This window comes from Eleginops maclovinus, chromosome 6, assembly GCF_036324505.1.
Source record: "Eleginops maclovinus isolate JMC-PN-2008 ecotype Puerto Natales chromosome 6, JC_Emac_rtc_rv5, whole genome shotgun sequence".
In the NCBI taxonomy this organism is placed as follows: Eukaryota; Metazoa; Chordata; class Actinopteri; order Perciformes; family Eleginopidae; genus Eleginops; species Eleginops maclovinus.
This window is the reverse complement of record NC_086354.1, coordinates 9,839,804-9,861,806: the sequence shown is the minus strand read 5'-3', so window position 1 is coordinate 9,861,806 and position 22,003 is coordinate 9,839,804. Positions and strand designations below refer to the sequence as shown.

At 37.4% G+C, this 22,003-nt stretch overlaps 1 protein-coding gene across 2 annotated transcripts in view; it reads left to right on the top strand.

The window, feature by feature from the left end:
- Window positions 1–22,003, top strand: part of astn1 (astrotactin 1) — a 337,331-nt gene that overhangs the window by 75,853 nt on the left and 239,475 nt on the right. For both annotated transcript variants that reach the window (XM_063885659.1, XM_063885658.1), the window contains exons 3-5: window positions 6,548–6,798; window positions 7,206–7,348; window positions 9,746–9,895. In XM_063885659.1, coding sequence (XP_063741729.1) covers window positions 6,548–6,798; window positions 7,206–7,348; window positions 9,746–9,895 — 544 coding nt within the window. The remainder of the gene's footprint in view (window positions 1–6,547; window positions 6,799–7,205; window positions 7,349–9,745; window positions 9,896–22,003) is intronic.

The following is a 22,003-nucleotide window of genomic DNA, read 5'->3' as shown; positions in this document are numbered from 1 at the left end:
TTTTAGAACTATAATAATAATATAGTTATCATCGATAACCTGGCTGAGATGCAAAGCCTGCTTAAATAATTCAGACCTGGTAAGATCTCCCTGCGTTTGATCTTCAACACGCCTTCAGTATTTCAGGTACATTTGATGTCAGCAAAAACATGGCAGCAACACGATTCCCACTAATACAACTATAGGATCATTATTTCCTTCCCTGTAGAAGTACCCTTCTTATGGTCAGTGTTAGAATGAGAAATCACCCAGGGACCAAGCTTTTCAGACATTTTTCTGTCAAGTTGTGAACAGACTATCACAAGTTACCAGGGATATTTTGTTCACTGGTCTATTCATTACACCTGGGACACTCAATCTCTTTTAAGACCTTTATATCAGTATGGCCAATAGCTGGGTGACTCAATGCATTTAAATGTTGCCAGTGCTTCACATGGCAGACGGATGAACTACGTGTTAAAACTAAGATATATCTAATGTTATGTGGCATTACAGCTGCATTTTATTAGGACTGTGGTTTTGTCTTACTGTTAGGGTTGCAATGGTACACAACATTTCTGGTTTGTTTCATCAACTGTTTGTTACATGTCATAATTTGGAGCTAGCGCTAATTTTATTTGTGCTGGCTAGCTTAACATTTGTTGGTTTTAACCATAGAAAGGTCATGCAGACTCAATCTCAATAGTGTGTTTTCTGGATGCGACCAAAATTACAAATTGATACAGCCTTAGAAACTACAGACTACGATGGGTTAAAACTGATCCTATCGAACGTTAACGAAAGCAGAAATAATATATATATATATATATATATATATAGTGCGTAGATGGAACGCTTTAAACTGTGGTGTCCCCCAGAGAAAGTATCACAAAAGACGATAGCACAATTACACACATCATTACTGTCCACTCACCACAGAACCAACAATGGTATGCTGATGCAAAAAATATACTTCTCGGAACATACAGTGCAGTATATTCAAAGGTCTTGTCTGCGAAAAAGATCGTTATGGTTAAGAAAACCAACCGTCATTACCATCCCTCTAGGATATGAACGTCCCTGAACTTCACCCATGCATCCTTGCATAAGTGCCGAAGTAGAAGTTTGTTCCAGCTCTGCGGGTAAATGACTTCACATAGTCTGCCTCCTGGGCTGTTTTATTGCAACACTATATGCCATCAGAATAATATAAGAGCTGCTAAACGATAATCTCATAGAAAAATTCTACATAGAGCTTGAAAGGCAGCATAACCCTGTATGGATGAACTACATTAAGAAAGACTTGTAAAGAGCTAATGTGTTTTCAGCTTTTTAAAACACCAAACAGCATTTACATTTTCAGGAGAATAAGTGTTTACATGGTTTTAAATTAATGTATTCTCACCACACAGGATCAAGCACTTTCATGGCTTCATGCCTTATTAGCTTTTATGAAACAAACCAAATTGAATCAAATGATTCAAACCTGTTCCGTCATTAATACTAATTTTCCGGTGAAGAAACCCTTGTGTGACGTTTGGGAAATGGGGTTGTGACTTTCACATCTGTCCAATGTCAAAATCTGATCTACATCATAAAGTATATCGCTAATAATCGTGAAGATTCCTTTTATTTCCTTGCAAGTATTTAATATAGGTCTTAGACAGCATTGACCCTGGCTTCCGATGTTAACGCGATAAGAAATGCATGAGGAAATTCCATACATCAAAACTGTCAATTACTATCATTACAATTTTAACTTCCTATCAAATCTAATCATCGACCCTTAGGCTATGATAAACATGATTATACTCGAATCCAGAAACTTCCTTTTGCTATTTTGTAGCTGTCAGATAGTCCCAATCTTTCTGCCTCGCTGCCTCCAAATGCCTCACATCCTGAGACTAAGTGACAGATTGATAGCTCAGCTCTGATACCATGCCTGATCTGTCCCACTGAGAAAGGCCATGTCTTCTCTCTTCCATTCAGGACTTACATGACAGGAGTGTTAGTCATAAGAAGCACCAGTGCCATTATAACATCATCCTCATCCGTTAGTAAGTGGATTATGGGTCTGGAGCGCTGGCATGCTCCGATGTGTGGTTTGGTTTTATTGGCTCTATAAGAGGACAAAGTCCACTTAGTCCTCACTTTGATTCCAAGTAATGCCTGACATTAAACAGTTTTTTCCATTTGCTCTCTATTAGCCCCCTCCACGCATCACCGCTAATGCAGGTTGATGGGTTTGAATTACATTTGTCACTGAGGAAGATTTGATTGAGAACCATTTGAAGTACTTGACATTTGACATCTTGTTCTAGTCAAGGTAGGAATGAATGAAACAATGGTGCTGCTTAAAATTAAATATACACTTTAATAGTTGTGCTTAGTTATTACATTTGAATATTCCTTAAGTATGCAGTACATTTTACAAGATTAGTATCCAAAAAAATACACAACAAAGGCATTTTATATATAAGGGGCCATATTATGCTAATTTTCAGGTTCATATTTGTGTTTTGTGCCTCTACTGTGATGTGTTACATGCTTTAATGTTAAAAAAAGTGCTTTATTTTTCTCATACTGCCTGTATTACAGCACCTGTTTTCACCCTAGTCCTCTGTGATTGCTTAGCTGGCCAGCTTCGTTGTGACTGGTCAACTGCTAGAGATGTACCGTTCCTTAAGCTAACATGTAATAGTGTTGGGGGGGCACTAGCCAATAGAAGCTTGATATTTACATAGTGATGTCATTATGTTCAGGAAGTAATCAAAGTAGTCCAATGCAGGGTTAGGGTTAGGAGTGTTTGGAGAGCTTTTGGGTTTTTAGCCTAAGCAAACCATTTACATGCACAAAAACCTACATAACACACTTCAGAAAAGGGAAACCCAAAAAAGTATAATAGGGTCTCTCTCTTTGGTAGAAACATGCATTATAACTATTTTATTTATGTTACGAGACAACCATTTCTACCTACACTCTGACACAAACATACTGTGTATAATATATACAACAAATATTTAAAAAATGTGTCATAAGAAAAAGCTAAAGTAAGTAGATAAGAACACCTTGTTGTGTAAGTGGAACATAAAAGCAATTTAACGCCTGATTTTACAAACTAAACTGTATTAAAGTCAAGAGATCCATCCACCTCTGTGATACCCCTACATCCACATCCATTGCCACTCCCACCCCGCCAGACAGATTAGTGCTTCAGCATCCCTCTCTCTTTCCCCTTGGCTGTCGACGACGGATGCTTTTCAGACACACTTCCCTTTCTTTGTCTCACTTTTAATCAATACAGATGACTACACAGGGAGCATTATGTTTCACTCACAAGTAACTGCAACCCTGCAAGTGTGGATGCATGCTTTGAATCCCTCTTTAATCGACAGTAAATGGGAGTCAAATATACGACAATACATCTTAGGTGACAGCCAGTGACATTAATACCTGGATTTCCATTGTTTGTGGCGGTGTCAAAGAATGAAATATACAACAAACGGGAGGATGTTGTCTTTGTCAAAATGACTTTGGGGTAAAAAGTTAACTTGGTCTCATAATTAACTTTGAAATGATAATAAAGTGATTGTGCAAAAACATATTTTAGCAGCCTCTCTTGATCATCATATCTAGTAAAAGGTTCAAGATAGATTTTTTCTTTTTCTTTGCTTCTTAAGTTTATGTCCCTCACGAGTTATCAAAGTATCAATTGCTACCTAATTTTGTTCAGTTTCTGCTTGATATGTTTGTATCCATCCTTTTTCTGACAATCAATCAATATTTCCCCTCTGTTCAACTTTGTTTAAGTCCCTACTAACCTAGGACAAAATTCTCGAGTACTTTCACTTCCGTCTAGTTATTTTTTCGATCACAAGCTAGCTCACTTTTGCTATCTTCCATTTGGAGTAAGTCTACAGCAAGATATCAGTTTTATTTATTTTTGCAGAAGACATAGCTGTATGTATCAAATAGAAATGAGATTGAGGTCAGGTGAACAGTGTGACTACGAGCTCGTACATGTGATCTATTGCTAATACAAACAAATAGTTAGGTGCATCTTTAGGTATTAACTTAACACATCCTTGATTAAGCTAACCTTCATTGTTGATGATTGAAGACCAATTGATAATAGATAGAGCCCAAAGTCCTGTAGATAGCATACTTTTGTAGTAGTGTACAGTCACTATTTCATTTGCATGGGGAAATTCATCAGTGACTTTCAAAGTGCTGAAAATCTAATCACTACAAACCAAATTACTCTGCTCTCCTTTTTGACCACTGTGCATGCAGATTTAGTGCAGAAGTAGGTCCGCAAAATGGTGTCATTGGTTAATGTCCTTGACTATGCAGATTGAGCAAACAATTTATGCTAATAAGCCTCCACTTTTGCCAATTTAAATTAATATGAGCAACCCAGTTTTTTCTACTCAGCCTCAGAATTCCTAATATCTTTGAAAAGTGATTTTATATTTCTGTAAATGACTGATTAAAATCAATTTTCATTTGTGACTATCTGCCCATAACTGCCCATTGTAATTGTAAGTGTTTAACTTGTGTTTAAATCAGTTTCCACTATCATTGGTTATTATACTGTTGTTTTGCGTATACCATTGCTTAAAATCAATTGGCAACTTCTTTTTTCCCCATAATCATTTTGCCCTGTTCCTTTCAAATCACATAAAAAGGGTTAATACTTTGTATTAGAGGCAGGAAAGACATAAACACTTATACATTTATATTTCTGTCTTTAAATGACAGTGTGATTTTCGGACTGAGAGCCACTCACTGTTTCTTTTAAAATCCTTCTCCGGTGGCAAATTGCTGATGTGCTCTCTCGCTTTGTGCTGTCACTGTGACATTTTCATAACTCTTTTTGACATTTTCCAAATTGCCCAGCGTATCTGATTTTGAGTTCCCAGCTGGGTAGCATCAGATTAAGCACGGCGAGGTAGTAAATTGTGCATACTGTACTTGTAACATTACGAGTCCAAGTTACATTCATGTCCACTTGTTATCTTATCTTTGCTGTCACTTTCTCTAAAATATTACTTTGAGTTACCTTAAAAATGCAAATAATGGGGTAAGATAAAAATAAAAAGTAGAGTAAAACTGCCCAATAAACTGCTCTCTGTTTCTTTATTTCAAAGGAGAGATATGGTCTGATATTCAAACTGACAATTGCTGTCTTCCACAGGCTGTGTGCTTTAAACTTGCCTTGACTTTGATCCATATCCTGCTTCTTGGCAACATTCCCTGACACTGTTCTCGCCTTTCCCGCTCCCCCTTTGACTCTCCCTTCTCGCTGTCTCATTTCCTCTCCGGTTTCTGTATGATTCTGTCTCTGTCCCCGCTGCTAACCTGTCCTCAGGGCAGGCTCGACGCCCTTCATCTGTCCATCTTGTTCCCACGCCCGTCTTAACACCCGCAGGTTCTAGTGTTGATGCTGCAGCATCACTCCTCTCCGGAAACAGGCTCATAAGTCATTTAAATCAGAGTTAAAATGAGGGAAATCAACGTGGTCATGTGACCTGACCCAGTCATCTGGTATCAGTGCTCCCTGCGTATGAGCTGATATTCAAAGTCACAAGAGACTTTTCACATATTTTCACAGGCTGTGAGCATATCTGTTTTCCCTCCGACTTTTTTCTTAGGACAGAAAGACAACGGTCTAACGTCAAGGTCTTTTTGAACTTATTTTGGAACAACAACAAAGTTTAACATTAAAATTACCACTTTAATCATCAATCAGAGATTAAAGACACATTTATTCAGTTTTATGTTTAAAAGTTAACCGTTTTCAACCTTCATGACTGCTTGTGTCATTGTATCAATCTGTGTTTGAAGTTAGCAACATTTACATTGATAAGTACAATTTTATCGTAAACTGTAGTGATAGCCAAAACAACAAAATTGTGAGTGTAGACAGACTCACAGGCTGAGCTCTCTTTGATCCCTCCTTGCCATTTCCTGTCGACAACCAGTGGAGATTTCTGAAAGTTACTGCAACTGTTTAAGAAATAGTGCAGTTCATAACCCTGTTTACTACTTTGTTGCTAAGCTAAGCTAATTAGTTGCTGGCTTTAGCTACACACATTATTTGTCCCACAGACTTGAGGGTGGTGTTGACCTTGTTGTCTTACATTTGGCAAGAAAGTAAAGACATTAATAACAATGTTACAAACTGCTCCATTGACCTAAGTACTTTCAATAGGGATATGGTTATAACGGCCGACCCTTGCCCTTATTCCACATGGAAATTAAATTATTAAGAATCAGTCTAGATCAGTGTTCTGAACTTAACTGTACTTAGTTTCAAGGTGAAAGGACCCTTCAGCAGCTGCTGTCATTCAAAAACACTGAAGGTTTAATTCACTAAATTGCATCCCTAACCTTTTTTTAAAAATGTGCCGTTGGCATTACAGCTTTGACTTTGATCCATATTCGACTTGGCAAGATTCTCTGGATCTGTTCTCCCCTTTGACTTCCTTTTCTTTCTCTGCTCTTTTCCCTCTTTTTTTCCCTTTTGTGTCTGTCTCTGCTCTAAATGCTACCCTCCTCCCTTTAGGGCGGGATGATCGCCCTTCTGCTGTCCATCCTGTGCCTCGTTCTGATCCTCTACACCCGCCGGCGCTGGTGCAAGCGTCGCCGCATCCCTCAGCCCCAGAAGAGTGCCAGTGCTGAGGCGGCTAATGAGATCCACTACATCCCCTCAGTGCTGATGGGAGGCCAGGCCCGCGAGAGCTTGAGGAACTCCCGGGGTCAGGGGCCGAACTCCAGCGGTACCCTCAGTATCCGGGAGACACCGATTTTGGATGGGTACAAGCAGGGATGGTGAAGGGGGGGCGTTGGACGCATTCTGAAATGGTTACACTCCAAAAATATGCTTCTGCAGTAGTTGTAAATAAACAGATTGTGTTAGTAAAATTGATAATGTTTGAATGTGTTGTGGATAGGTTTTTCATTCCGCATATTAGACTGGTAACAAGAGTTTGGAACTGTTTTAAATTCACTACTTAAGGCCAGCTGATATAATTTAACCAGCTCACTGTTAATTGCAGTAGTTTGCATTGAGTTTAGAGGCTTCAGATTATATAAATACCTATTATCAGAACATCATGTCACTCCTTGAAATTTGTATTGCTTCATCAAGCTGTTAGTCGCTTGTGAAGTCTTATTTAGTTGAGTCGACATACTATAGCGTGATTTCTCTTCCTCATCCCCAGGTATGAATATGACATTACCGACCTGCGTCACCATCTGCAGCGGGAGTGTATGAATGGCGGCGAGGAGTATGCCAGCCAAGTCACCCGTACCCTGGACTCCCTCCAAGGCTGTAATGACAAGAATAATATGGACCTCACACCTGGTAGGTTAACTGAAGCAATAACAGACAGGTTTAAAAACAACAAACTCATTTAAAGCACCACTTATCATCACCTTTCTTATTAGCAATACATCAAGTAGGCTAGACGTTCTTTGGAAGGGGTCACTTGTAGGGACACACTCACAGAAGCAGCTGTTTTTAATAAAAAAACTCACTACAATCAACCCACTGTCAAATGGCCTGCCTGAAACGCCTCGATTGGAATCATTTTTGTTACTTCTTTAACATAGGGACATTATTATGTAGCACTCATCCTTCTATCAGCTATTGCTCCAACAAATTGTATGTGTTAGGCTCAGGGGTGGGACATCTTTAAGCGGTTGACAACAGCGCTGACCACCTAACCAATCAGAGCAGAATTGGCTCTGGTTTCAGACAGGGTGAAAATAGGTGCTGCAGCACAGGCAGTGTACAAAATACACATATCAAAATTAGCATAATATGTCCTCTTTAACTTTTAGGTGGTTAAGTCTTTTATATATATGTTTTATTTATTTATTTATTTTTCCCTTTTTACTGTTACACCTGCTTTCTGGTCAGATTTCTTTTTTTTTATAGACTTAAGATTTGATTTTCAAAACATTTTTTCCCTTTTCTTATAGTGTCTCATATAATGTCATCATGCCAATATGTTATATTAAAAGTAGGTTAAGAGGATATGGCAATCGTGTACACACAACTCGTGTGTGCTCTACTAACAAGTTCCTCACTGAACATGCAGAGGTTTATTTTCTCATATTTTGTTTGTCTGAGTTATGTAGACAGAAATGTTGCTGAATGATGTACTGTCATGTATTAGGTTGGGATACAAGGTGTTTTTTCATTAACTAATACATCACTATATTCATTTATGTAATACTTCCAAGGTTATGCAGGAAAAGCTTACACTTGCCAAAATGTTTACATTTTCAAAGATAACATGTGATTTTTTAAATTGGTTTTCTAACCGGTAACAATATAAGTACTTGAACACAGTTGCAAAATGCAGATAATAAGTGTTGGACAAAAATGTAATTGGATGTTTAATTAAAGGCCATAATAGGTTATTTTCTCACTTGCAATCATCTCAGTAAATGCAGGCAAACTCATAGAGTGAAATTTGAGTTTCACAAACATAAAGTCATCATACGGTAAGGTAAAATCCTTTTTTGTTTTTAAAAGTGTCAGCAGATGGAAATGAAGCACTTGTTTGTGATCAGTTTTGGAACATTAGTAGTGTGACATATGTAGCATTACTCCAGATGTAAATATGAAACTGCAAGCATTCTTTCAAAAGAGTTTATTTCTTCCACTTGAAATAATCAAAAGGCTTACATGCATGCCAAGAAATAATTCTAGAATATTTTGGAGTTGAGCACCATTCCCATGAGAATTGCTGGATGAAGGAAAAAGCAGGTTTGATGAAACCTGCTGAATTTCAATTTGCAGCACGTTCAAATTCATCAAGAGATCTGTTGTGGTGACGGCGCTCCCACACAGTGTTCTTATAAAATCTGAACAGCTCAACCCCAGAGATGATGGAGGAATCCTGTGCATTATGCATTTAGGATGGTTAGGGTAATGAACCAGAGAAATTGAAAATACAGACCGCAGGCAAGGCATGGAATATTGAAGAGAATAAATATCCCCAGAATATGGATTAAGATAACAAATATTTCTGTACATATTTTTTGGCTGTCTTGACCTTTTGTCTTCTAAATACATAAACTAAATAAACTAAGTATTTATATAGTCTCATCACTCATGTGTCATGCCTGTTGGCACTTTCAAAATATGTATTCCTTCAACGTATAGGATACATTTGTAGTTTAAATGTATAAAAGTTTGTCTTTAGTTTTTTTACAGAACTATGCATTCATGCTAAGGAAAATACATCAACACTTATTCAATCAATATAGATGAAGTTTATTATGTTCTGGGTATTTTAAAGTTGGGTTATTTTGATTTTTATTCTTAAAACATCCGGTCATCCTATGACGACAATTCCATAAATAAACATAAAAGTGGAACAGATATTTTAGACAACCAAAGTATAATGTAATATATACATATTTGTTTTAGGTTTACCAAGATCTACCATCTTCACATTCGACAAAATAGATTATTTTATCCTTTAAGACTTAAATGTGTATATTCTCTGTATGACTATTTATTTCATGCAAGCTTTTGTCACTCTTTAGTTTTGCTGTTTGACTTTTCCCCCAGTAAACAACATGTTTAATATGTTTTCTTACTATCATCAGTTCTCGCTTTGCTAAGGTTTAAATACTTTGTCATCCACCCAAGAAGAAAATGTTATTTCCATGTGCCAACCTTCAGCGAGAAAGCTTTCAGTTTGTGGCTCTACCTTGTTTGCAATAATATCCCACTTCTCCACAGTGAGCGACAACACCAAGCTGGCCCTAATGAACAAATACAAGGACAACATCATTGCCACGAGTCCCATCGACAGCAATCACCAGCAGAACACGCTGCTCCCGCACAACACCTCCACCAGCCAACGCAAGCGTCTCTCCAGCAACACCCGTGGTGAGTCACTCTCTCTAATAGATCTATCCTTTCACAGAAAATAAAACCAAAAATATCAACATTTCTCCAAATGAGTCTTCCCAGTACCAACAGCACAGAAGGCATTGCATTTTTAGATCTGGTGTACTGTAGAGGCTGTGGCTGTCTGGTGAAAGCCTAGGCACAGTAACTTTAAGCTCAAATTATTGTATTTAATAATCCTTTTCAAACCGCTTTATTCTATGAGAAAAATAACAATGCAAACTTAGATAAAAAATTAAGTTTTTAAAGGGAGAGAGCGTTCGATTTCTGAACCACTGTAGAAAAACGGCGGGACCTGCTCCTCGTGTAAATATGAAGGACTAACTCAGTGAATCACAATTCTTTAATAAAGGTGATTATACACTAATGAAAACATAGTTATGATTGATCCCTTCATGTACTACACACTGGCCCTTTAATGCAAATGTAACTCAGACTTCTCCTAACCTTTAAACTGAGAACATTTGCAATAGTAATATTTTTCAAAAAAACATATAACTGTTTCTGATCTGAGACAGTAGAAGCTGCCCGTAGATGTTGTTCTACATTATATCTTAGAGTTTACATTGTTGTTAATTGGCAGGTACAGTAGATGTTATTTCATTGGTCCATATGTACTGATTGCAACATTTGATGAGGTTCTTAAAACTAAATCAACTGTTAGTCCTGCATACTCAGTACTTTACTACATTATTTAAATGACGGGACAACACACAATTCCACAGTGTACAGACAAGAGTACTGAATTCACAGAGACTAAGGATTTGGTAACAAATTGGAACAAGAATTCAAAACCGACCATTAATCTGTTTTTAATTGAAAATATATAAATCATTCTTTTTAGTGCACAGCAACACAGAAGGAGAACAGGAGGATACTGAGATGTTTAATTCACAGTTATATTTTTTTTATAGGCATAGAATCAATGAAAATCTATAAAAAATGTGGCACAGGATTTTTTGCCAGTGTGAAAATATTTCAACAAAAATGAGGCATGAAGTGAACGTATTAGATGTTCAACCTCAGCAGCGTTGTGATCGATGCCCAGTTGCACATATGTTTTATCTACAAATGTTTATCTGTCACAGCTCCATAGCAGGAGAGAAATCATGGAGAGTCACTGAATGCCACCGTGCAGGTTTAATCATTGACAACACCATGATTGCCCTTTGGAAAACTCCCAAGGACCATGAGACATTTATAACTTATTGGACAAAGTTATTTATTATACAGATATACAATACAATTATTTCATGACACATCTTTGCAGGACACCAAGGATAAACGTAGTGGTATAATCCATGTTATCCTGAATGACAAATCCCCGTTGAACATTGATTTGAATAGAAATGTAAAGTGTGATTGTGGTGTGAATGTGATTCATCTACATATGCATCTGTGTCTTTTTGCTCACATAAATCAAACCATATTTATTTCCATTATCCATACCATAAAGACTGATATCAATCTGAAGTTATTGTTGTTTTTGATTTATTCATACTCACAACTGCCATCATTACAAAGTTCCATCTCTCCTCATGTTCATCTCTCCCTCACCAAGCTGTGATAGTGTAGGAGTTGTTCTATAAATCAGAGCATTAAAGATATACAAGGAACAAAATAGAGAAGCTTGTTCAGTTTGTGAAGCGGAGATACAATATCCCTTTATGATAAACAAGAGAAAAAGGGAGCGACATTTTCAAAATGGCATTTTTTCAAATGTTCAGTTGACCTCGGACCATAATTCATTTTCCTCCCACTTGGCAGCACAGACACTTTATTCTCAGCCCAATTTAAAAAAAGAAATCTGCGGCGTTAGTTACTGACGAGAATCTCCAGAAATAAATGTTATCTTTCACAACTAAAAGTACCTTGTGCACAGTAATTCAGACTGTCAGGAAGTGAAGCTGCAACACAGGTGCATGAGTTAGGGGTTCATCTGTGTGTCATAGCTCACTACATGAATTTGTTTGATGAAACATCCATTTTAATTACATTTCACTGATGACTGTGGGAAACCCAACATGACTCTATGACATTCTGGTTTCTTTATATAGAGGAAACACATTTATTCTGTCTACTTTCTAACCTTGACTGTTTTATTGCTCACCTACATCCACAATGACTTTTGAGGCTGTGAAATCATAGAAACAGAGAGGAGAAAAAAAAACATTCAAGCAAGCCATTTTTTCAATAATAGAGAGTGAAAACACAGAGTGGATGCCCAAAACACCTAACAGAAAAGGGGGACTAGGCACCACAGACTGCTCCAAGAGTTGTTGGAATTTAAAGCAAAAACTTCACTGCTCAGAAAACCTTAACAAGGTTTTTAGTGAAATGCGAAAAACACAGTGATGCTAACCTTGCCAAGTAGTCTGTAGTCCTCAGACCCAAAGTGATGAAATTCTCAAACTTCAAAGTTTGTCGGAATCCAAACAAAAAACCCTCCTTGTTCAATTCAACATGGTAGCTGTATTGGAAAAGCAGGGGTTATCATAAAAAATAGCCTTGCAAGGTCTTTTTGCAATGTGCAGCTTTGGCAAATCAAATACTCCTAATAACTCTGTCCAAGTAGTTCCTTTGAAATGTGAACGGTGTTATTTTACTGGGCACCCTGCTATACATTTCAATTCCTTCACGTTTCCCTCAAAGTATTATTGGAGTCAGACTGTGATTTACTCAAACACATGTTTTCAAACATGAATATCCTCTCATGTAAAATCTCCTGAACTCTTTTGGACCTGCATGTAATAACTGTTGTCTCTTGGAAAAATGCAGACAAAGTGTAGAGTTGTCATAGTTATAAAGCAGAATACCCACTCAGATGGAACCCCTTTGTTTAAGCATTGTTTTTCCAAAGTGTTATCTAAAGTCCTGCAAATGTTGGCGGGTCACCACTGGATATAAATTAAAACTACATTTAAGGCATAGTTGCTACCCAGCATTTAAAGGGCACCATATTTGCTTGTATGGGCCATGTAAGCGTTCACTTTTAGCACCAATGCCAACACATTGATGTGTCTTGATGACCAATATCATGCCAGCAAAGTCAGGCTAGCTAGCAAATTTGTTAGCGCAGCTTTATTCATTATTGTGAATGACTCACGCAAGCTTTTTTGGACTGTTAACGGATTAGAATACAATTATTGTGGTACAGTTTGAATACTGGGCCTTGAAAGTAGTAATCAAGGGTTCTGGTCACATTTGGTATAGGTATTCAATGATCTTTGTAGGAAGTATGTTGAAATGCCAAATATCCTGTCTTTTACAGCACCCCAGTAAGTTGTAAATGAGCCAGAGGCTCCAGGTTCTTGTTGTCTTCCATGACTTGTCTTACTTTTGCAATATGAACATGTCAGAGTCTTGTTTTTAAATCTGTCTCTTCCATTGACTGCATCTGGGAGAGTTCAGACACACCCTTGGTCTGCTGTATTCTTTCTAAGCTAGCAAACCCAATACTTCAATTATTTATTTTGACGACTAGACAGTAATACAAGAGAAACAAAAATCCCTACAATTTATCTATAATTATTGTTATAGTTGTTGTATCTCTCCTATGAGCTTGGTATATGAAAGTAAAACAAATTCTTCCTAATGAACACACTTGGATGCACTCACCACTTGTAAAATGTCAGTGCTTCCAGGTACAGGTTAGTATTCTCCGAAGCCAGCTGCATAAGAATGAGAATGAGGCTGCCTAAGCATGCAATTAGATCTGCTCTATGCAGTTTTGAGTAGCTGTTGTTGGTGTTTCCAGTCAACAATTTTCATCTTTGTCATAAAATATGCACAGGCAGAGCTATTGTGTTCCTCAGCGGACAACTTCCGAAGAGGAGGCAAATAAGATAATGACTCTTTCCTTTTTTGCTGAAGATGCCCAAGTGCCTCTCTTCACTCTATATGTGAGCACATTTAATGGACTCTAGCGTAACTTCTAAAGCAACACAATGTACCAAAGTTGCCAAATGGCAGAAAGCAATGGCAAAAGGAGTGAAGATATAGGCCTCAAGCATGCAGGCACAGTCAGCATTACATTGCATTATTATTTCTGAGCAGGTGCAACATTTATTTCTAATTAGATGTGGACCATAAAACATCTTGATGATAATGATCTCTAGATTTGTAGGTGAAGTTAATGTATTGTTTGAGTTATTGTCCTTCTGCATACATGACCAAGGTTACTTTAAGCTCCATAGGGAAATCATTTATTTCTCGGGCCAAGGTAGGGTGTTTTTAACTATTTCTATGGTGGTCATTGATTTTAACATGTGGGTAATAATTCACCCTTACCCCAGTGATACTGACAGCTGCAATTACAACCATTTTTCTATGAACTCACTGATCCTGTCCATATTTTAGTTGAGTTCTTAACACATGAAAAGCTGCTGCCTTCTTTAATTGCATATTCAATATTTTCACCCATGTATGATGGATGTTAGCATTCTGACACCAACATATAGGCCTATTTGGGAAACAATATGAGGACAAAATAAATGAAAGCCATGAAGAGCAATGCACCATAAAAGCTCATCAAATGATTCTGTCCTGATATCATTGTTCACAGTCTGGCCCTGTGTCCATGATGCCCTCAGACGTTGTTGACTGGACTAACATGTTTTTTTGTACTCTAGTACTGTCCCTCCTTTGCCCATCTACACACCTGCTCTCTATCATGCTTGTTAGTTCCTCCTAGCCAATCAGTGCCTCCCCCCCAGAATTCTGTCAATCTACACACCTGCTCTGTAGCAGCCTTGTTAGGTCTTTCAGCCAATCGGCATATTTTCCATTCCCAGTGTATTTCTCCTGTGTAATTATCATTTTCCCCTCCACCTGCACTTGATTCTCTCCTCGGATCAGTTCAGACTTTGCTGGATCCTACATTTTGCTCTGCGATGTTCAGTTTTGCCTTACTTGCAGTGAACCTTGATATAAAGTTATTTCTCTAAGTTCATGTTGCCTGCGGTCTCCTGGGTTTTGGTATTCCAGGTTCACTCTTCATGACAACTTTTGACTGTTAATCAAGAAGATTTGAATCAAATGTACCTCCCAGTAACAGTATCTTTGCCTGATTTCTCTACTTCAGCACAACCACTGCTACTCATTTGTGCCCCCTTGTAGAGACTTTTGACTTTCCTTTGTGGGTTTTGCTGTCTTAAAATCCATTTACTGAGGTTTCTTGTGTCAACAACACTAAGTTTAATTGCCCACAATCTCCCTCAGGTGTTAATCATGTCAGAAAATAGCCTATTCAGCTTGTACTAATGCTGTACATGTGCTTGTCCATCGCTACCATAATAGAAGCAAATTGGGCTACAAAGCTCACACTTATCAGCATAAAGGGCTGCTGAGCAGAGGATAAAGATGTCATTTTTTTCAAGGTCAAGTATTGCAATTATTTTCTATCTTTTGCGTGGGATCAGCAAAATAGGTGGAACAGGAGGGAGCTAGCAAAGAAGCTCTGCGTTCTAACATAAAGTTGGAATTACATTTTGTCTACCTTAATAGGAAGTGTTGTTTGATGGTAGCTTTTGCGCAGAGGTCCCAGCTTGGAATGCCTTCAATGTAATGAGTAACAATTATTGTTTTTCTGAATTGTTGTTTTTATAATCCTGAATAATTCAAATGTCTGGATTTAGATAAAAGCATGCAATAAGGCAACTAAAAAACGTACTATGTGTTGCTTGAAAATGGGGATCAAATTGAAAAATGATATTTCAGTTGATCTTAACATAACAAATAGGTTTTGTTTTCTATTGGTTATATTTTAGTTTCATTAATCCGTAAAAGTACAACTCCAACTCAAGCTGACTTTTTGTTCTATACTTTGTGTTATCAAAGTCAATTTAATAGTTATGTTGTCACACTGACACATTATCAGGAGGATAATTTACCTTTTGTCTTGCGATTAAGGCAAGAAGTAACATCTGTTGGTGATTGAGAAAAACATTAAAACTCATCTTTCATCTAGTACTCTTTCCATTTGTGTAGGTGATCTTTTCCATTACCCCCTCTTTTCTATTCTTCAGAACTTTGTGTTGTTGTTTGATATTCAGCATACAAGTCTCTTCTTCTCAGGTTCACATGTTTCACAAGGGCAACTATTATCTCGGGTTAAATATTTGTGTCACAGTCCCAGCTGTTAAGTAGAGAAGTTTTCTCCCAACATATTTTCACCTCTTTAGCTTGTAGAGCTAAGACAAAACTTATCTCAACAACGCTTTATTTTGCAGATGTTTAGCAAATATTGTACAAAAACATACATTATCACACATATTGTGAAGGAGAAATCTGGGAAAATCAGAACGTGTCAATAATAACTACAGGTCCTAGTAAGTTACAGATAATAGAACATTATTTAGACTGGTGTAAACAAACCATTGTTGTCCTTGTTTATAGTGTCTTGTTTTAACACAGTTGTTTGTTGCCTAGTAAGAAAGACAATGTTGTCAGATATTGTACTGCAATCTTTTCTTTTCACTACCAAATCATTACCCAAGCTCTATTTTGCTCACCGCTCCCTTATTGAGCACCTTTAACCTTAGATTATAAACATTCAAAAGCCTTGACTCAAACACATTCAACCAAAGTCATTTTCTGTTACGTCAATGTTACGACAGTTTGAATTAGTAAGATGATGATGTCATTTGTATTTCTTATAATACCATTACAAACACATTTTAATGACATATAAAATGCCCACTCATTATTTACACAATAATTTAGTCTGTTAGATTTATTGCATTTTGTCATAACACATTGTCATTTGAGCCTCTTTTTTCAATTTAAGAGCACATTTTATTCCATTGTTTATATGAGCATTATCTACACAAGTGATTGTTTCTCCATTATACATTGTTTATATGTGTATAAGTTTGACTTGTAAAGCAAATATTCATTTTTAGTTATGAACATCATTTATAGCTTTGATTCCATTATCATATTGAACTTTAAAAATGTTCTTTTATGGCCTATATTATAGGTTCCAAATATATTAAAAAAAACATGTCTCTGACGTGTTTTGCTCAAAATACCAAACAGATCATTGATTTTAGCCTGTCCGCTATCCCTGTATTTCAGCCCTGTTTTCGAAAGTGCTGATTCTGTGACTGTCGCTTTAAATTTGAGCTGAGCTGAAACTGGCCACGCCCCTTTGGAGGGCATGATCTCTGAAGAGAGAAGTTTCTAACGGAGAAACTCAGCTAACGCTGCCGTGATTAAACGCCATATTATGTTCCAAACCACATGAAGCATTATTTCTGAAACACTTCTCAGTGTTTACCACTAGAACAGAGACATTATATGTATTATATAAACAACTCTAAGTCCCTCCTGCAGACATCCTGCTGAATACACAGACACACAGAGGTGCTGTGGAGGGGATTCAGCTTGCGACTGTATATTACAGACGATACCTTGAAACGTGTCACGGTGGTGGGACGTTGCCAGGAGTTCATTGTAAAGCCAGCCCACATTTCTGACATGACGTCACATTGGCAGCAAATCTGGGTCAGCTCGTTTGTACCCCCATTTTTAGAGATGTGGGTAAGGAGGAAATGAAGGAGGGTTGTATTTTCTGACACTTTGTAAGTCTCCTTACACACCGGTGACACATATTTATGTATAAAAGACAGCAAAAAGTGCATTTTGCATAATAGGGGACCTTTAAATTAAAGTTTTTTTTACTTGAGTCACACTTAAGGTATAGCATTTGCAGCAATCTTAAGAAAATGGTATTTAGTTACTGTGCAAACTTCTTGCTTCTGCTTTGATTGGTTTAATTTAAAATACATGCTGCATTCATTTATAATGCTAAAAATAGTTGTATTTCTGTTACAAATGTCTTATTTTATTGCTATTATTATTTCAGTGCTTTTACTTTTGATTTGGTGGGACATCCTTATGCAGATGAATTGTTTACGCGTCCACTTCCTGACAGGATTGATAGTCATTATGTCTTTACCCTCTCTCTCATTCTGCTCTAGAACCCTTCCAAATGTATAGAAATGTGGAGCCATGGACATAATAACTTCTTTATAAGAGTTTATAAGTGGTACTTTTGCCTGCTGTGCATCCTGAGTTGCTGGTGAACATCATGCAGTGAATACTTAAAGGGGCCTGTCTTTTTTTAATAGAAGCATTGAGCGCAGGACCTTTTTGCCTCCACTTTAATACTGCAGGAAGACGAATGCCTGCTGTGTGAGATTTATTTAGTCTTAATTCCTCAGGAGGCACTTTTTATTCTCCTTTGGAAGCCAGGCAGAGACACAGCACTATATTTCAAGTGCCATTCTGGTAGACATGTTGAAGGAAAAGTAAATATTCCTACTTTGGTAAGCATTTAAATACCATTAATAACAACAAGTCTATATCGTGAAATCTTAATCACTTTGTATTTATGTTTAATTACTTCTTTACTTTTGTTTTTTTTTAGTTCATTTTTTGGTTATTTCAGTAGATTCCTGTTTCTGATCTGATTAAATTAGATTGCACTCATCTCAGAAGCTATTTTGCAACTTCTCTTTTTGTTACCAAAAACACTTTCTCTCTTGTACATCATGCATATAATACTGGCGTTTTCGCTGTGAACCACTTGAAATTATTCAAGTGGTGTAGCCAACAGTTATTTATTTTTCTTTCATGCAGCCTCAAAGCTGTCCTTGACAGCTCTGCTCTATTCAGGTGTTTAGAGAGTCACTTTAAGAGCCTAATTTCCTGAAGTTTGGAACTGGAAAACTTGAATAAAATATCCCTCAACAAAGAGGGGCTTTAGTTGAGTTGATCTCATTAGAGAGGAAATTGCTAAATTTTCCTCACTCCAAGCCACCATTGGTAGATTTCCTATTATTCTCATAGACTTTTTTATTCTCTTAAAATGAAGAATGTGAAAATACAACAAGGTCTCCTATTTTATTTCTTTACATAATGGCTCTTATGTTGGGGTAGGGATGGGCAATTCAGTGATATCAATGTATTGTCAGCATTTTAGGATAGTCTCTCTACGGTAACTTTTAAATTAGGCTAAAATGAAATAACAATAAAATGAATACGTAACAAGTATTCTGATTATTTATCAAGCATCAAGGCTGAGGATCGGATTAATTCAAACATAAGTAGTTCAGCCATAACTCTTTTCATTAATATATTTATTAGAAGCAGTATATAGTTTACGTTTGGCGTCAAGGCTCGGGCCTCATCACTCCAAATATTAACATAGAACATTGAGTGATGATTAGATAACTATTCCCCGAGCCTACAGATGGAAGCTGGAGGAACTTGGGGTGGTGGTGGGGCAGGCGAGCATCGCCAAAGTGAACGCAACAGCAGCAGCAGTAGTGAGGTGAACATATTAGCAGTGGTAGTTGTAGTGTGACGAGGGGCGTTATGTGCAAATGTATCATTGGTGCTGGAGTTGACTGCCTGAACTAGCTCGCAGGCTTCGCCCCATTTGTGGCAAGGTGCGGTATCATGCGTTTCGTTCAGTTGGTAACATGCAAAGTGTTAGGAACAGTCCTGAGAAAAAGCTGGTAAACCATCTGACTTGCAGTTCTGAATAAGCATATTGTCAGCTTAAGGCTGCATACACACACCATCAAGTATTGTGCTGATTACTGAAGGCATATACAGTGGTGTTACTCAACCGTCATGCCACCGACTGGGGCCCCTGCATGATTTCTGTCTATCGGTCCAATCCTTCTCGACATTGTCAATCAATTTGTTCCCAGTGATTTATAATTATTTTATGTTTCTGTTATATTAGTGCTTTATAAAAACTGCTAAGTATTAAGGTCCTGGGGGAAAAACACCCAATTGCAGAAAAAATAGATTAAGTGTTGCCATGTGTCTCACTTGAAGGTTTCACACGCTGAATCGTTCATTTAACTTTCAGATTAAAAACATATAAAACTGTGTTTTGAGAAGAAATACACACTTGAATATAATGGTTGTTCCTTACAGTAGGATATTGTTGTTGGGTCAGTCTGTAGTCCTTGTATCTTAAATGTGTTGGTACAATGAAGGTTGAAAAGCCCATTTGATTGACCCCCAAGATGCAAGATGGCGCCGAGGATGGCTGCCGTGTCTCGAGCTCCTCACCAACTCCACATACGTAATATATGCATCTGTCCATACCTCCTCATTCAACAGTGTAAAGTATTTAAATACTTTCAATGTATTCCACATATGTATATATTTCACATCCTCAAATCTGTATTGTTGATATTGTAAATATTCTTCTCTCTTTTTCACTATTTTATTTATCTTTAGCACCATGTATGTTGAGTTGTTGGAGGAGCACGCGACATAAGATTTTCATTGCCAACATATACGCTGTATCTGCTGTGCATATGACAAATAAAACCTTGAAACCTTGAAACCTTGAAACCCATTTGATTCGAATGGCCCACTGAGGGCCATTTACGTGTTTTGCCACCGCACTGTGACAGGTTTAATTTTTCCAAAGCTGTTGCAACTTCTTTCATTTCTTCAATTGAGTGCATACACTCACTGAACCCATTTGTCTAGGGGGGACACTCTCACATGACCTGTGTCCCAAATCAGGGCCACATACTTTAAAGTGATGAATCTTTTTTGTCATTGGAAAATTCTAAATATTCAAGCAGAATGTCAGATTCCAAAGTCTCTTTAAAATGGAGCCAACAACTGGGCCCTTAGACATAACTAGACCCCACAATAAGGGATGTTTGGAAATAGAACCAAATCCTATTTACCAAATGATTTACATTTTGTTGATAAATAGTCAACTTGTATTTTAAACGGACACCATTAAGCTTGATCGATCTTTCTGTTATATTCCCCTTTTTGTTTGCCATTTGAGGATAAATTGATGGTGGAAAACTTGAAACTTTTATTGTTTCTGCTTGTTCAGAACAGAACCTCATTATCTGTAAAGGCAGAGTGCCTCATTTACAAAAGAGCATCAGCCTTAGCCCACTTGCTTTCATTCCTTTGAAGGCTACATCTTCCTATGCTGCATTCTTTAAGTGAATAACCCTTGAATCTTCACATGGCAATAGTGTTGTCATTGGCATATAACAAATGTACCATACCTAGTTCATATTCCTCTGCTTCTCAGAGAAAGACCAACATGTTCTCAGTGGGGTTTTTCTTTTCTGGCAAGGCAGAGCTACTGTTGAAAGCCTTTGATCCTTTTTTCGAAACTCCAGACAAAGGAAGCAACAAGCAAACTCAAAGATGACAAAACTTAATCAAAACGATTTCAATGGAAATACACCTGTTTTCCAAATGGGGGAAGTAAAAAAGTAAGGCACCTTTTTTAAAACTGAATGTTTTTGTCTTGCATATCATCAATATTCCCCTGCATGATGGATATTTACCTTGACATGTATTTATGTTTTCCTTATTTTGTAGTTATTGGAACATATTATATATGAAGTTTTATTGGACTTTATTTCACTGCAGCATTTTGATAGCACACTTAATAATGTTCCATAGGACTTCGTTTCCTGCCAGCAAACATTTCTGTGAAGAAATTGTCCAGCAAATAATACTTTATTATTAAATCAGTCATGTGAAATGCTGCTGAAACAATGGTGTCATCAAAAAGGCCTTCCCACTTCTGAAGTGTAGCAACGGCAGCATCTGTGCCGTCAGATAGTCATGGCTGCCAATAATATTTACACTGTGCATTCATAGCTTCAGTGCATATTGTTCTAAAACCAACAATATGAAAAGCTGATAAAGCTGCTGTCATGAATATCCCTTCTCGCATTGACATTGCTGCCAACAGTGTTATTCCTTCCCCCCATTTTTTTTTTCTTCTTAGGGATCTTCTCTAGTTTAATCAAATGCCTGGTTGGGGATTTTAAAAGCTCTTGTCACTGAGCAACGTTAGCATGAATTTTGTTTCAGTTCACACATATCATGCTGAGGCAGCAAATCTTTGCTGCTTTGATGGATTTTCCCCCTCACTTTGTGATTCACAATCCCCTAACACTTGTAAGGCAAGCTTCAATACATGCCCTCTAAATATAGCTAATGCCTCTGCTAAAGCACACTCTGAAATGCATTATAGACTTATAAGGGACATTGTATTATAAAGGAGTTGTG